This window comes from Ptychodera flava, chromosome 9 (assembly GCF_041260155.1).
Source record: "Ptychodera flava strain L36383 chromosome 9, AS_Pfla_20210202, whole genome shotgun sequence".
In the NCBI taxonomy this organism is placed as follows: domain Eukaryota; kingdom Metazoa; phylum Hemichordata; class Enteropneusta; family Ptychoderidae; genus Ptychodera; species Ptychodera flava.
The window spans coordinates 8024360-8039312 of NC_091936.1; the positions used below are offsets into that span (position 1 = coordinate 8024360).

Consider the following 14953-nt stretch of genomic DNA (forward strand, 5'->3'; position numbering starts at 1 on the left):
AGTTTTACCTTCTTGCCTAATTTTGCTTTTCAGTACAGCGTAGTATCTGTTTCACAAAACTGATCAGCGAGCAAAGGGATGATTTTAAGCCTTATTACTACTACTACTACTACTACTACTACTACTACTACTACTACTACTACTACTACTACTACTACTACTAGTTATTATCTTATTCTTATTATTATTATCATATTTCATAGGGTAGTCTGATTTTAAAAGTAAATTGTAGTTTACACCAGAGCCCTCAATATACAGGGAAAAGAACTCTAGAAATACAAAAAAAGAATCTATACAGTAAGAATTTATAACAAGTCTCGTAGAGTCTGAGCAGTCTGAAACATATAAATTGGTATTGCTTGCACATCGATTGAGACTCTTGCTAGTTCTCTATGATTTTGTAGGGGTTGGGCGATCAATGAATGTGAGCACGTTAATTATTTTTAAATACCGTTTATAAACCCATGTTGCCGTTCCTAGTATTCAATGACTATCTACATCCAGTGATTGCTGACTAAGTATATTCCATGTATGTATCTTTAAAATATTAATTGTACACACTGGTATCTCCCTATTACACACTAAGTAAAAATGGAATGATCCACTGCATGATAAACATTTGTTTTGCGCTGTCGACTGTTGATGCCTTGCTTGATGTATAAAATGAAGTCCCTCTCTCTACAGCATTCTGATGTTACTGCATACTTCACTGTTGCACAGAAAAAATGCAAATCCTGATAAAAAGCCGCAACACTCTTGATGAACGTGTAAGATGCATAATTATTACGAAAATGCTGCTTAGTATTCAGAAAGAAATCTGCTTTGCACATCACCCTCCATTATTGTGTTCAGCGATACGCCATCTTAAAGAAGAGCTTAGTTTACAGTGTACTACCGGTACATGTATTTCAGTTGGGGTTCTGTGATAAGAATTAACATATCAGTTTTGAAAGATGTTTTAAGAAAGAGAAATGTGATCAAATCTACTTTCTGGGGAAATTGCACAAAGTGTAAGCATTTAAATTTCATCATAATTAACCTAAAATACTTGTCATCCATGTAGTACATGTAGTGATAGGTGAATTAGGTTATTCAGAGAAAAATGACTCGGAAATTATAGCGGCAACATTGAACAACATTTTTTTCATGTACCACACTGGGGTTTGAACCCTCACTTACTGCACCAAATCGCATAGCAAAGACGTCAGCACATTAGACCGCTCGACCACATCGTGACCTCTTAAAAGGTCATTCAACAGCCGTGCTATCTATCATGCAAAAAGATCAGGCAGACAGTGTACTACATGTACATGTACTTGGAAATCATAGAACTACATTGACCAGGTTTCATGGTCGATTACATGGAATGTTGAACATGCACCCTTATCTGACAGGTGGCAGCGCAGCGCATTGTAAAGTTTAATGTGGGTGATTTAGGGGGGGGGGCATTTTGTAATTAGTGAATTCAGGGGGGGGGGTTATATTTTACAATTGAAGACTTTGGGTCGTCAAATTTTACAAATGTAATTTCGAGGGGGTCGCCTTTTACATTTAGTCCACAACTTAAATTCCACCGACCCCCCCCCCCGGAAAAAAACGAATGCTCCCTAATGGTCTCTATATCAATTATGTTGTTTTTCGAAGGACGCCATTGAGACAGGGGCTTTCCATGATCCGGGAATCGATGATATATATGGTGATCCTGATGGTGGCTTTCTGGATTCAGACAAAATCATTGAAGGAGACATCAGAATGGGTGGACAGGAGCATTTGTATATGGAGCCACACTGCGTTCTAGCCATTCCTGATGTCGGAAGCCAAAAAATGAAGGTTTTAGCGACAACTCAGGATTTGTCTGTTGCACAGGTAAATTCACCTTCTCGTTTAGTCTTTACAAATGTACCGGTATGTACCGGATGGTGGGGATGTTTTAGATTTGAAATGTAAACCATCTCAATTGAGGGTCATTCTTTTTTCAGAGATTTCATCACTCTCCAGGCAGAGTTCCTATCGCGCGGTGCCCATACTTGTGCGTTCGATTATGAGTGTACGCGTGATAAGTACTGCGATTTCAAAATAATCTCCAAACAGAGACTAACGCATAATTCTAACCTAGCTAAGCAGTCTGACCGATACGCGATATCATGTCCAGACATACCAGTTACGTCCGCCCTGCGCCAGCCAGAGCTGACTCATAATTAGCATCGGGTCCAAATTATGTGTGTGGACGCTTTATGCTGGCCCGTGGCTAAGTCCGCGCGCACTCACTGTTGGAAAGATATCATAGTTTTGATGCGCACAAATGTCAGAGGTCACACTATTGTAAATTTATATCGGCCCAGGGCCAGAGGCAGGCAGATGAGTGGACGGGGACCAAATTTATCCCTGAAGCAGCATTCCGTCTATGCCGTGGTCCGGCGTAAATGTTATATATCTGAACAAGGTAACAGTCTCTGCCACAGGTATATTTAAATATTCCAGAACGGATCTCCTTTCTTTCGCGCGCGTGCTTTTTGGTTAGAAAAATGTAAAGGACGATACGTATTGGAAGAGCGATTCTTTAGCAAAAGCAGCACTTTACTTAGACCAGTCTAAAAAATCTGTGTTTCGAGGTTTGCTGCTTTTGTCTTTGTGATTATCACTGTTTTGTTTTGTTTTAATGTCCTTTAATAATTTATCATAAATCTGACAGCAGTGTCTGCCAAACTTACAGAAACGGGAGAAGCCATCTTGAACCGTCAATTAACATATAAATAACCTAGAGCAGGAACTATATTTTGTAAGTGTACACTTATTCGATAGTTGGCTTTGAAACTGGTGCACTTTTCATGATTCTTCTTTTCTGGTAAGAGATATTTTACATATACAAGACAAACAGTTTCTATTACAGAAAATACGTAACACCCAAACGTGGGTGTAAAATGTCCCCTGTGGGATAGACTAAATACAAGCTGTCGGTCAGACTCCCAAGCTAGGTTAAAATTCCAAAATAGTCTCAGCCAGGACAATGATTTCAAAGGTGAGATTTTATGTGACCTTTTTCGTGAATGTTGCACAATGTGAGCTAAGGGATGAATATAAATGTAGAAGGGCACAGTTCAAAGAACATGGCCAAGCTAAACGGAAAGAGGCAACAGTAGAAGAAGACAAAACAAGAGTCTTTGAAGCCAACAAGGAAAGGGTGCTTTCTACTGAGCGATGAATTCATAAGCAGAGACTGCTTTGAATTTTAAGGATGCAAGACAAGAAACAGACCAATTCAAACTAAGACTTCTCCGACAAATACTGAGATGGCAACCCCTATCAACTATATACTGTACTGTTGGAAAGCCTAGATACATTGCAATTCAGCTGTGCTAATTTCAATGTCATTGTAAACATAAGGATCACGTGACAGGAAATTTACATATCCCCCCAAAAATCAGTTTTCCCAATGTTCCATGGCTACGATGCATTATTTTTGGCTGAAATTTGCACCAGAGATAGCCGAGGCAGCATTCTCAAAAAGTGTGTCTGCGATTTTTCCTATTTATTTTCGTTTTAAAGTTATTGACAGTTAAAGGTTTTAGATGAAGATTTTAATCACTCGAAAAAGATATTCTGTTATGAAAATTGATCGGAGGTCCGCATAAAAAATCGCAGACACACTTTTTGAGAATGCTGCATCGGCTATCTCTGGTGCAAATTTCAGCCGAAATATTGCATCGTAGCCACGGAACATTGGGAAAATTGATTTTTGGAAGGGTATTTAAATTTCCTGTCACGTGACCCTTATGTAAACAATAACAATAACATGAGCACAGCTGACTGTCACATATCTAGGCTTTCCAACGGTATATAGTTTGTAGGGGTTCCCACCTCAGTTTTTGTCAGAGAATTCTTACTTTGAATAGGTCTGTTTCTTGTACTGCATCCTTAAATTAGTTTGGTAGTCTGACTGGTAGCCGGTAACAGTCAGTGAGTTTCGCCAGAGAGGACATTTCACACCAACGTTTTGGTTATTTTGCATTTCTCGATTTCCTGCCTTTTCATGTCTAATTGTTTAAATTTCAAAGACGACCTGTGGTTTCACTGTTTTGCAGTCGAATGTCACATAGCATGTCTACATACTGCTCCAATCGAAACAAATCATCGTAGATGACGCAGTCCCTATTTAAAACTTCGTTATTTGATCTGGACGATATGACGTATGGTCATTGCCAGTAATGCTATAAGTATGGACACCGATCTTTTCCCTCATCATGTTAACCACGATATCATACTTTTTTTCATTGCCACCAATAGTTATCAGTGATATCACAAGATGATAGTGGTATCGTTGACCATGGGCTCTGAATTAAGGAGCGACCATTACCACAATTTACCATGGTGGATCTGTTTCGACCATGGTCAGAAGAGACTTTCAAGTCATCACAGCTTGTAGTGGCCACGCTGAACATTTTTACCATGGTCGAGTCAGGGTAGAATTCTTTGCAAAATTGACCATGGTGACCATGTTTTGATCATGTCCAGTATAGAAATGTATATTATCACTGCTTATAGTGACCATGGTGCCATAGTTTACCGTGCTTTACCACGGGCAGAATTTTGTTTGTCAAAATTGAAAATGCTTAGCATGGTTCTTCATGGTAAGGGTAGATTTTAGCCAAAATTGACCACGGTGACAATGCTAGTAAAAATACTTGCATGCCAAATGCTCAAAGAAATTAGTTCTGGCCATGTAGAGGATGCAATGTGTGATTTAATATTCAATAGGCATTTATCAGTAAACCATTTTTGTTTTTCTATTTCAATTATTATTGTCAAGATGACTCTTATCTGTGTTAGAACTTCTTGAAAACTGAAGTCTAGAAATCATTCAGTTCCTAACAGCAGCAGTATAATCAGTCTGAAAACTATAGGTATGTCGTAATATGGCCATGTGAAACATTAAGTCAAATCGGCTGCAACGTTTTGATTTTACATTAATATTGTAATCGGTTTATATAAATTTTCTTAGTCTGATTAAAAAAAAATAATTATCTACTGAGTGGGGCTGCAGAGGGGGGGGGGGGGTCAGTAAGACCAATAGTAAACAGGTGATGCACCCAAATATGGCTGCTTCCAACAAACATTTGCTGAATAGCGTAGATGGTGCATGTAGACATAAGAATCTTTACAAATACAACATTATGCCACCAACGGAAAAGATGGGAAACGGATTCATTCAACTTCAACAAAAATTCTCCTTCTTCAAACAATGTGGCCAGATTTTGAAAATGGCCAGTACTTTAAAATGAACAAAAAGCTGTACAATTCCTTGACTACTCTGCCATAAGCGAATGCTGCTTACCAATTCCAAAGTAATGGCGATAGTGGTTCATGAGAAAGAGATTTTTGACGCCAAAACGGCACAAAGTGCCCCAAAATACCTGTATGCAAATTTCATAAATTCGAAAATAAAAATTGTTACTCTTGTTAATCTCAAGACGGGCATACCTATTTTCAGAGCAATCAGAAAAGCAGTTATGGAGAGTAACTGTTTTACCGATGACTGCAAAATTGATTAAGAAATTCAAGTAGGCAACTTTTGCCAAATTTGATGGAATGATACTAAGGAAACCTCTAGTAACTCGCTCACCAAAATTCAAAGCAATCAGACCAAGAATTTCAGAGCAAGAGGCTTTCGAATGAAAACTGCGAAAATTCAAATGTGCGAATTTCACAAATGTTGAGAAAGTCCGAATAAGTCTGCACCTAGAAACAAGCATACCACATTTTAAAGCATTTGACCAGCGGATTCAATGTAAAAGACTTTTGACCAAAAACTGTGAAAATTGCACCAAACATTATGCACAAATATGCAAATTTCAACACAAAATTAAATAAAATCTGACTGAGATTACCTGTAGGAACCTTCATATCAAATTTAAAAGCAATCAGATCACCAATTTGAGAGAGTAATTTTGGATTTAGATTTAGAGATACATATCTGAATGCCATACATCACGGTTATTTTTGGATTCAAATTCAGAGAATGTAGCTTTGAATATCCAAATAAAGTAAATCCTTGTTGGCCAAGTTGCAGTGTTTTGTGAAAGCAAGTGACATGCATCGGGAGACCTTTGGGTACTAAAGTGACCAGTTGTACACAAAGTTCACAAATGCCTAAGAAAACGCTGCAGACACAAGCACGGACGGACTGGCGGGCATGACTAAGGACGACACTTTTATTTTTTTGTTTCCCATTTCCAGAGGGAAAGTCGGGCAGGGCAGGCGGGCGAAGTACAAAGAATGACGTTGGAAAAAAATCTATTTATTTCAGTTCAATTTTCTGTATTCTCTGTCCTTTCAGTCTCTATCCTTTAATTCCTCGTTAGTGGAATCTTTGTTACAGACTGCCTTCTTTCCCTTCAGCACAGTTCACGTGTGGAGTACATGTAATGAATATTTATCGCCATTCGAGATTACAATCTGTGGAGAAAACGGTCAAAGGATTTTGTTTAGAAAGATTTTACATGCAGATACTGAACACAAAAAATATTTCATGCAAATATTAAACATGATCTCACATAGATTTTGTGACTTGAAACTAAATACACAATTCTTGCTATACAGTTATAAACAATGCAAATCCATCAGAAAGTTGCTTTAGTACAAGCAGATGTGACTAAACATATTGACTATAACTCTGATGAGGTTTTGTGACTACTTCCTCTTGGTTCCTTTACCCTACATTTTTGCATTGTTAAAAAAATAATGACCACAGCCTCACTGCACCAAACACAAATGTGCGGGATTACTCAAATGAAGTAGCATAGGAATTAAACATGGCTACTGCTGAATATCTTGCATCTCACAACCACAGTTCTACTCAGCTCGATTATGCGATTATCCTACATAGGGAGATCCCAAAGTAAAAAGCAGTTATCAGCAGGAATACGTTCAGATGCAAATAACAAATCAATTTAAATCTACCAGAATAATAACAGTTGAATCAGTCGCTTGAAAATTGTTATAACGACTGTAGCGTGAAACCTTTGGTAGCGACCTAGTCTTGGTTTCTACTTGTTTTGTTCAACTGTAATATTACTTTGCTCTGTTCTAAACATTGAGTACTCTAATCTCCATGTGAAGACACCAACAATTATATATACAATATATATATATATATATATAATATATATATATATATATATATATATAATGATTTGTTATTTGCATCTGAACGTATATATATATATATATATATATATATTATTAGTTTCTACTTGAAACAACTTATATTATGATATATAATATATATATTATATATATATATATATATATATATATATATAAAAACACTGTACGTACATGTGTTGCGAGGTCTTAGTTTCTACTTGAAACAATTTATATTATGATATATATATATATATATATATATATATATATATATATATATATATAGTATAATATAGGTAGTTTCAAGTAAGAAACTTAGACTTCGTTCGTGTAACGAAGTCTAAGTTTCTTACTTGAAACTACCTATATTATACTATACCGCTCTACATTTGAGCACTTTTCTTCCCTGGGAAGATTACATTTTATTTTATAATATATATATATATATATAATATATATATATATATATATATATATATATATATATATATATATATATTGTCAACGCACAGAAACTGTACTGTTTGCAGTTGTTTCAGCGAGAGCACTAACGCGTTCATGTTTCTCTTCGACAGAATGCCGTCGCTGTTGCCCTTGGTATTGACTTTAATAAGGTTATTATAAAAGCTACTCGAGTTGGTGGTTCTTATGGTGGCAAGTCTTTACGTCCTGGATTGTTCAGCGCAGTTTGTGCTGTTGCAGCAAAAAAGTTAGTAAACTTAGTTCAATGACTTTAGACTAATCTGACTAATCTCCTGTCTTTGAATGAACATCGGTGCACATTTTGGTGTAAGTCCCAAACCAATCAATCGATATGCATCTTTAGAAAGCAATACAGCGAATGAGTGCCATTCAATATTTTTGTTATTGACCATCGACTTTTCAGCTCATAGGAGCAATGGCCGATTTGCATAAAGATGGCGATGACGTCATAGGCGCAATGCATTGTTGTCCTCAGGGGTACAAGGGTCAGTTTTCAGAACATAAATATTCATGTAAAAGTAAACATGTCGTCAGCGATTCCTGGGGCACAGTTGCGAGGTCGTAAACCGGAAGAGTTGTCTTTAGTAGAGCTGAAGAGATGGCTGAGATGCAGAAAAGGTGCCAGTCTACGAGGGAACAAGCGAGAACTCGTTGAAAGGTATTTTTTTCCAACTCGTATGTTGACTTTTTTACAGATTTGTGGCGTGATGCCTCCACTTTTTAATACAGCTAGTCTCGCGCTGGGCATGGTTGCTACCGTCATTGCTCCAAAATATGAACATTTTTTTGGAAAGTGATGAAAAATTATCGTTCACATATGTGATTTCACCACAAGTGATTGTACTTTGGGCGTAAGAACTTGAATTTTGTTCTCGACCGACCATTTCTGTGCTAATGTGAAGCTGTATACGGGAGGGCCAGGTGTGCCATTTTTACCTGCTACGTCTAGTAGCCAAAAATGAAAACAAAACATGATTGCACTTGTTTGACTTCCCAAAACATAAAGTGACAATGGAAGGAGCAGAAAATGCCCATGTCAGCACTGTCGTGCAGACCGTACGGGTTTTGTAGTGTTTTTCCGGTGTCTCACAATGTAAAGGTCAGACGAATAGACTGACCACAGTTCAACTTACATCTTATATCTAATCATAGTAATCTAGCCTAGCGTAAGAGTGTGGGATTTTCTTCCAATTTACATATTGCGCATTTTGAAAAAACGAAACAAAAGCATGATAGAGTGTGTCATGATCTATTTTGCATAACCGTGTAATATGTGCTGTAGAGTGCAATGATGCCATTGCCGCGCGCCATACTGCCTGGCGAGTGTATATTCTTGAATCACAGTCCCAGTCCCATCACTGTACAAGCTGGTGTTTTGATTTTGTGTCAAGGTCAAACCACAGGTGGGCCAAGGAAAAAACAAACAAATGAACAAACAAAAAATAAACAACAAACAAGCATACAAATACATAAATAAATATAAACAGACAAACATCAACAAATAGATAAACAAACAAACATACAATATCATAGAATGTTGAATAAAAAACAAACACACAAACAAATAAAACAAACAAATGTATCCACAGATGCATATATATTATATATATATATATATATATATATATATATAATATATATATATATATATATATATATATATATATATAATGTATGCGTGTAAGTGTAAGAGACAATGGCATATTGAAAAAAAGATTGAAATGATTGCCTGAACGGCTCATACAACATATTCAACATGTGACGGCAGTGCACTACTCCTATACTTGTAGTGGAACAACAGTTGCATGTTGAATAAGTTGCATGAGCTGTTCAGTCAATCATTTCAATCTTTTTTCAATATGCTGTTGTCTCTTACACTCACACACATACATTATATACATACATATATATATATATATATATATATATATATATATATATATATATATATATATATATATATAGTTTGTGTATGTGTATACATGTTTATTTGTTAGTATGTTTGTTATTTATTCAACATTCTATGATATTGTGTTTGTGTTGTTTATGTATTTGTTTGTTTGTCTGTGTGATTATTATTTATTTATGTATTTGTATATTTGTATGTTTGTTTATATTTTGTTTGTTTATTCATTTATTTGTTTGTTTATTTTTTCTTGGCCCTCTGTAGTCAAACTAGGTTACACAGACAGCGTCTGAATGGTGTTTTCTCAAAAATAGTTTCTTAATCCTCAAAAGAAGTTCAAACGTGTGTGTATGATATAAAATTTGACTTATCCTTTCAATTGAATTTCTAAAATGCTATATTGAGATACAGATCTATGTCTAGATAACTGATGAAGTATCCTTTGTTTTTATTCTCATAGAGTGTACCTGTATATTGGTCATGGATGGGATGAGCAGTACCTGTTTGACCCTGATGGAGTCAACAAAACTGGAGTTTGTAATGTTCCAGTTTCCATGAACACTGTGGAGTCATTGCTCACATACCCTCCTGCAGGTGGATGGACGAGAAATTTGACTAGTCTTCCTGATCTTACAGATAGCACTGTCTTTGACTATTTCATTTCAAAGTGTGACAACTGCCTGAGTACAGCAAGAAAACACAGAGACAGTGGTTGGAATTTCTATAAAAGTAACCATGTAAAGGATATTTTACTTCATGACAGTGAACACCAGTCATTATTACTTATAAAATCAATGGTTGTAAAGTCATATTCCAAAGCTGACAATCCAGTACCCCAAAGTAAACTGTATTCCACCCTCATTCTTTTAAATTTGAATTCTGGTAAAATCCTTGGTGGGAAATGTGTTTGTAAAGCAGGGTTGGGTGGGTATTGCAAACATGTAGCAGCCACTGTGTTTGCTGTAATGGATTTCCAGAGATGTGGATTAAGTGAAATACCAGAAACTACAACCAGCACCAGAAACTACAAACACACCACCATCCTAGTGTATATGGAAACACAGCTGTAAAATTTGACTCGATTGACTGGATAAAACATGACTATGAACGTGACTGTAATTCGGAGAGAGTCTGTCGTCCAAGAAAACGGAAAGATAATTATAATGCTTGTCCAACAGAAGAAAAGACTGTCACAAAGGAGAAAGTAAAGCAGCTTGCAGACTTTCTGGATGCCTGTTCTAGATCATCTCATCTTGTTGAGCTTCTTAATTCTAATGATTGTGAACCAGTAAGCAGAAATGTTACACATCAAGGACAGATTGACAAGTCATTGTGTAGCATGACTGAAGTAAATGTTGTTCCATCTTCTAGTATTTCTTGTACGCACTCAGAAGTAGTTAGCCCATGTAGCTGTAATTTAATTTATAATGTTGATAAAAATGATTATGATTTTTATGCTTTGAAAGTAAATATTACAAGTGATGAGTCATCGCGCAGGATAGAAATGTCAACTAGGGGTCAATACAGAAATCCAAATTGGCATTCCCACCGAAAATTAAGAATCACAGCCAGTAAGTTCAAAGATGTTTTCTGTAGACAAAAGTATCCCCCTGATAATTTGGTTGACAGAATAGTTAATCCAAAGTCATTTTCAAATAAACATACTACATGGGGCCTTCAGAGTGAACATATAGCTGTAGCCCAGTATGTACAAGATATGGAAAGAAATGGCTACACAGTATCAACAAGAGATATGGGATTGGTTGTTAATCCCAGTTATCCTTTCTTGGGTGCCTCTGTAGATAAGTTGGTGACAATTAAACCACCATGTATTCCTGCTGATAAAAGCCCTCAACATGGTTGTGTTGAAGTGAAATCTCTATCAAAGTATGCAAAGTATACACCAGAAGAAGCTTCTAAATGCCTGATACTTTTTTTGAATTTGTTGATAATAAGCTTTCACTAAATCATAATCATAAGTATTATTTTCAGATACAAGGTCAACTGTTCGTGTGTGGCTTAGATTGGTGTGATTTAGTTGTATGGTCCCCATGTGGTTTTGCTGTTGAGAGGATACATAAAGACATAGCTTTGTGGAAGGAAATGTTGCCAGTGCTTGGGGAATTTTATTTTACCTATGTTTTGCCTGAGTTGACAAGACGCAGTGTAAGTAATTAAAAACTGTGTCGGATATTCTAAAATTTGAAGCCATACAACAATATGTAATAGATGAATCAAACAATTTAATCTGATGTTGATATTTTATCATTATATTTATTGTCTTTATACATACCAGGTATTTAATATGCAAATGCTGATTTATCACAGTGAAAAATATTTTATTATACATACTGTATATACTGTAGAATATGTCTGAATATGCAAATACTGATTAATACACAATGACAAATAATTTATTTTACATACTGTATATCAGAATATTGAATACATTATACTGATCTATACACAGTGACAAATAATTTTGATATATACTGTACATATTGAGGAATGTATGTGAATATTTAATATACAAATACTGACTTATACACTGTGACAAATAATTTTATATAAATACTGTATATACGGATAAATATATCTGAATATAAATTAAGCAATAAATAATCACATAATCTGTCAATTCATATTTCTGAGACTATTTTATATTTAGAATTAATTAATTATATAAGTAGGCATTACAGAAACTCAATATGATAAAAGTGAAGTATTTATTCACTCCCATCATCAATAAGAGGGGGAAGAAAATTTGTTAAATGACAACAAACATGCCAGATCTCATTTAATTGTCTGCACAAGGTAATTGGAATAGTCATTTGTAATATTCTGAAATTCTTTACTCTCTCAATTGCCCTTTCAACATGTATTCTCAGACGAGCAATTCTACGAGTTTCAGTTTCCTGTTTAAGTGTCATCTGATTATTTCCTTTTAGAAAAGGAGGATGGTTCACACGAACACCAACAGCGTCAAACAGTTCTTGCACTTCAAAACCTTTATCTGCCATAACATGTACACCAGATAATGTAGAAAACTTCTCAACCAGCCACATTTCTTTGTTAGCTCTTTGTCTGATACAGAACCAGCATAAAGGTCAGAGATGAAAGCAACTGGCCCATGTGGTAATATACCAACAAGACCTTTGGCAGTGTTATGATTTTTGTACCTTGAAAATGTAATGCTCTGCAATGCTAAACTACTAGGATGCTCAATGAAAATTTCTGTGCAATCAACAATTAAAAATGTGTCTTCATATCCAATAGAACTAAAAACATGGGGGAGTTTAGAATGAACAAAATTTTTTGATGGCCAGATAGGAAGTTGAGAAAATTTATTATACATGATATTTATCCCGGTTGAAAATATTCTACTTACAGCTGATTCAGAGATGTGAAATCTATGGGCGAGATCTTTTTCTAAATAAGCTTGACGTAGCCTATTAAGTGTAAGAAAGAGTTCATCTGCTGGTGATAAACTCCTCTCTTTCCCCCTTTGTGTAACATAAGATGGATCATTCCCCTTAGTTGTTGATCCCCAATAATTTATTTTCCCATCTGTATTTAAAAAATCAAAAATGGCAAGAAAACAAAAATAATCTGGTAATCCAGTATAAAACTTAAAATCCTCATTACTGCACATAAATCGCCTCAAACCAAAACGTTCAATTTCCAACTGTTGTTCAAGTCTCCTAGTTTTCTCCTTTTCTTCCATCAATTGCCTTTCCAATTCAGCTAATTTGTCACAGGTATGGAATTCCTTTTCCGTAACATTACCAGGTATTTCTGGTACCTGCACAAAAATCAAATGACAAGATCTATTGTTATCCACAGTATACTTCATAATTCATAGACAACACCTCTATAATATGACACAACAAATCTCAATGCAAATCACATTGGCACATCATTCAGTGAGCAACAGGAGATCAAAAATAACAACATGATTCAGAAAGACAATTGACATCTTGTGAGACAAAGAAGAGACTGCATGTGCCAACATTCTAGTGACTTTAATCACGATCACTCCACAAAAGTGACTGTAGTAAGTACTATAAATCGACCAGCACACTGAATACAAATCATGTTTAATGACTGGAGACTTTTATGATATGATTTTTATTACATTATGAAAATGCTCTGATATAGTCATACGACTGAAGATATTCTTACCCCATATGGTTCTGAGTCTTGTTTAGCTTGTAGACTTCTCAATTTGACAGATAACATGGGTGATTTCTCTCCCTTATCAATGTCATGGCACTCAGGCTGAAAGAAAGGATTGAAAGTGGGTCAATATCACAGCTGACAGAATGTAAACAAAGCTCATTGGACTAAAAATAGCAGGAAACTTTGATTCATATAGAAACATTGTAACTTATCACACAGACAAAGTTTCCATGTTCAATCCCACAGAGGAATCCCTATCCAAAAGTTACACTTTGGACACAATGTTTCGACAGGGGATTCCCAAATAACATACAAAGTTTCAGTGGGGGATTCCCCTTTGTGAGTCTCAGGTCAAACGAGGATTTCACTGCCGTGAATCCTACTGCTCTTTCCTCCGACTTTGTTTATTGGCGCCCAGATGAGAGCATACGAATAACGAGGCCGCACTCATTTTCATTCAAAATCATTTAAAAAGACGTGAGATTGATTGTCATCGCCCACTGGAGTATGGCCCCTATGGCCCTATGACACAGAAGAGGGATCCATGAGCTATCTGTTTCAAAATTCAACGTCTATGGTGCCAGGTTTTCCTGATACAGTTCGTACCGTAGCGGTAATACATTTTCGCGAAATCTACACAGTTGATGCCGTAACGAGGTGAAAATGATCACGGTGTGACGGGTTGAAAAGAGAAAGTAACCATGGTCCCTCAAGGGACCGTAGTAACTTACCTCGTTGTTTTTATTGCATTCCTTTCGTTTCAGATCCTCTAATTTTTCCGACAACGTACCGCCGCTACCGTCTTTGTTGTTGTTATTATTGTTTAACGAAAGAGGTGTACGGTTTGGTGGAAGTCCTCTTCGTGATGACTTACGGGGGAATATTTGAATGTGGTTTTGAGGCCATGTGATGCTACCATCGTCGGACTTCTTGGGAAAAATAGTCGGAATGTTCGAAATTTTCGTTTTTGCACCACCCTGAAAGTGTCGGCTGCAAATGCACACATCTGTCAAATCGCTTTGCTTTTTAACGTCCGTTCTCATCAGCATATTCTTCTTTTCCATATCTTCTGTATATGTTGAGGTTGGTATTTGAGTTTGTAAAACTTTACACCCGGTGATCGCTCATACGACTTTTCAGGACAGTGAGCGATAGCACAAACGTAACGCCCCATAATTTACATGTCAATAGTAACCAACAAAATGGCGGTCTATAGCAACCTAACAACTTGTACCCCTGAGG

At 36.2% G+C, this 14953-nt stretch overlaps 3 protein-coding genes and 1 long non-coding RNA gene across 4 annotated transcripts in view; 3 read left to right on the forward strand and 1 right to left on the reverse strand.

The window, feature by feature from the left end:
- LOC139139922 (xanthine dehydrogenase/oxidase-like) overlaps positions 1-2423 on the forward strand; it is a 36594-nt gene extending 34171 nt beyond the window's left edge. Inside the window, exons 11-12 of the mRNA XM_070708889.1 lie at positions 1645-1866; positions 2343-2423. Of these exons, the coding sequence (XP_070564990.1) occupies positions 1645-1866; positions 2343-2423 (303 nt within the window). The remainder of the gene's footprint in view (positions 1-1644; positions 1867-2342) is intronic.
- LOC139139909 (xanthine dehydrogenase/oxidase-like) overlaps positions 1-14953 on the forward strand; it is a 61203-nt gene that overhangs the window by 363 nt on the left and 45887 nt on the right. Inside the window, exons 2-3 of the mRNA XM_070708872.1 lie at positions 1645-1866; positions 7719-7852. The gene's annotated coding sequence lies outside the window, so the exon portion shown is untranslated. The remainder of the gene's footprint in view (positions 1-1644; positions 1867-7718; positions 7853-14953) is intronic.
- LOC139139929 (uncharacterized) lies at positions 8151-10602 on the forward strand. The gene is made up of 2 exons (XM_070708892.1): positions 8151-8284; positions 9993-10602. The coding sequence occupies exons 1-2, from the start codon at positions 8151-8153 to the stop codon at positions 10600-10602; spliced, it is 744 nt and encodes a 247-aa protein (XP_070564993.1).
- On the reverse strand, positions 12931-14747 carry LOC139139910 (uncharacterized). Its single transcript, XR_011553903.1, has 3 exons — positions 14443-14747; positions 13715-13810; positions 12931-13334 (listed from the first exon to the last, which is right to left on the reverse strand). It is a non-coding gene; the product is annotated as an uncharacterized lncRNA (long non-coding RNA).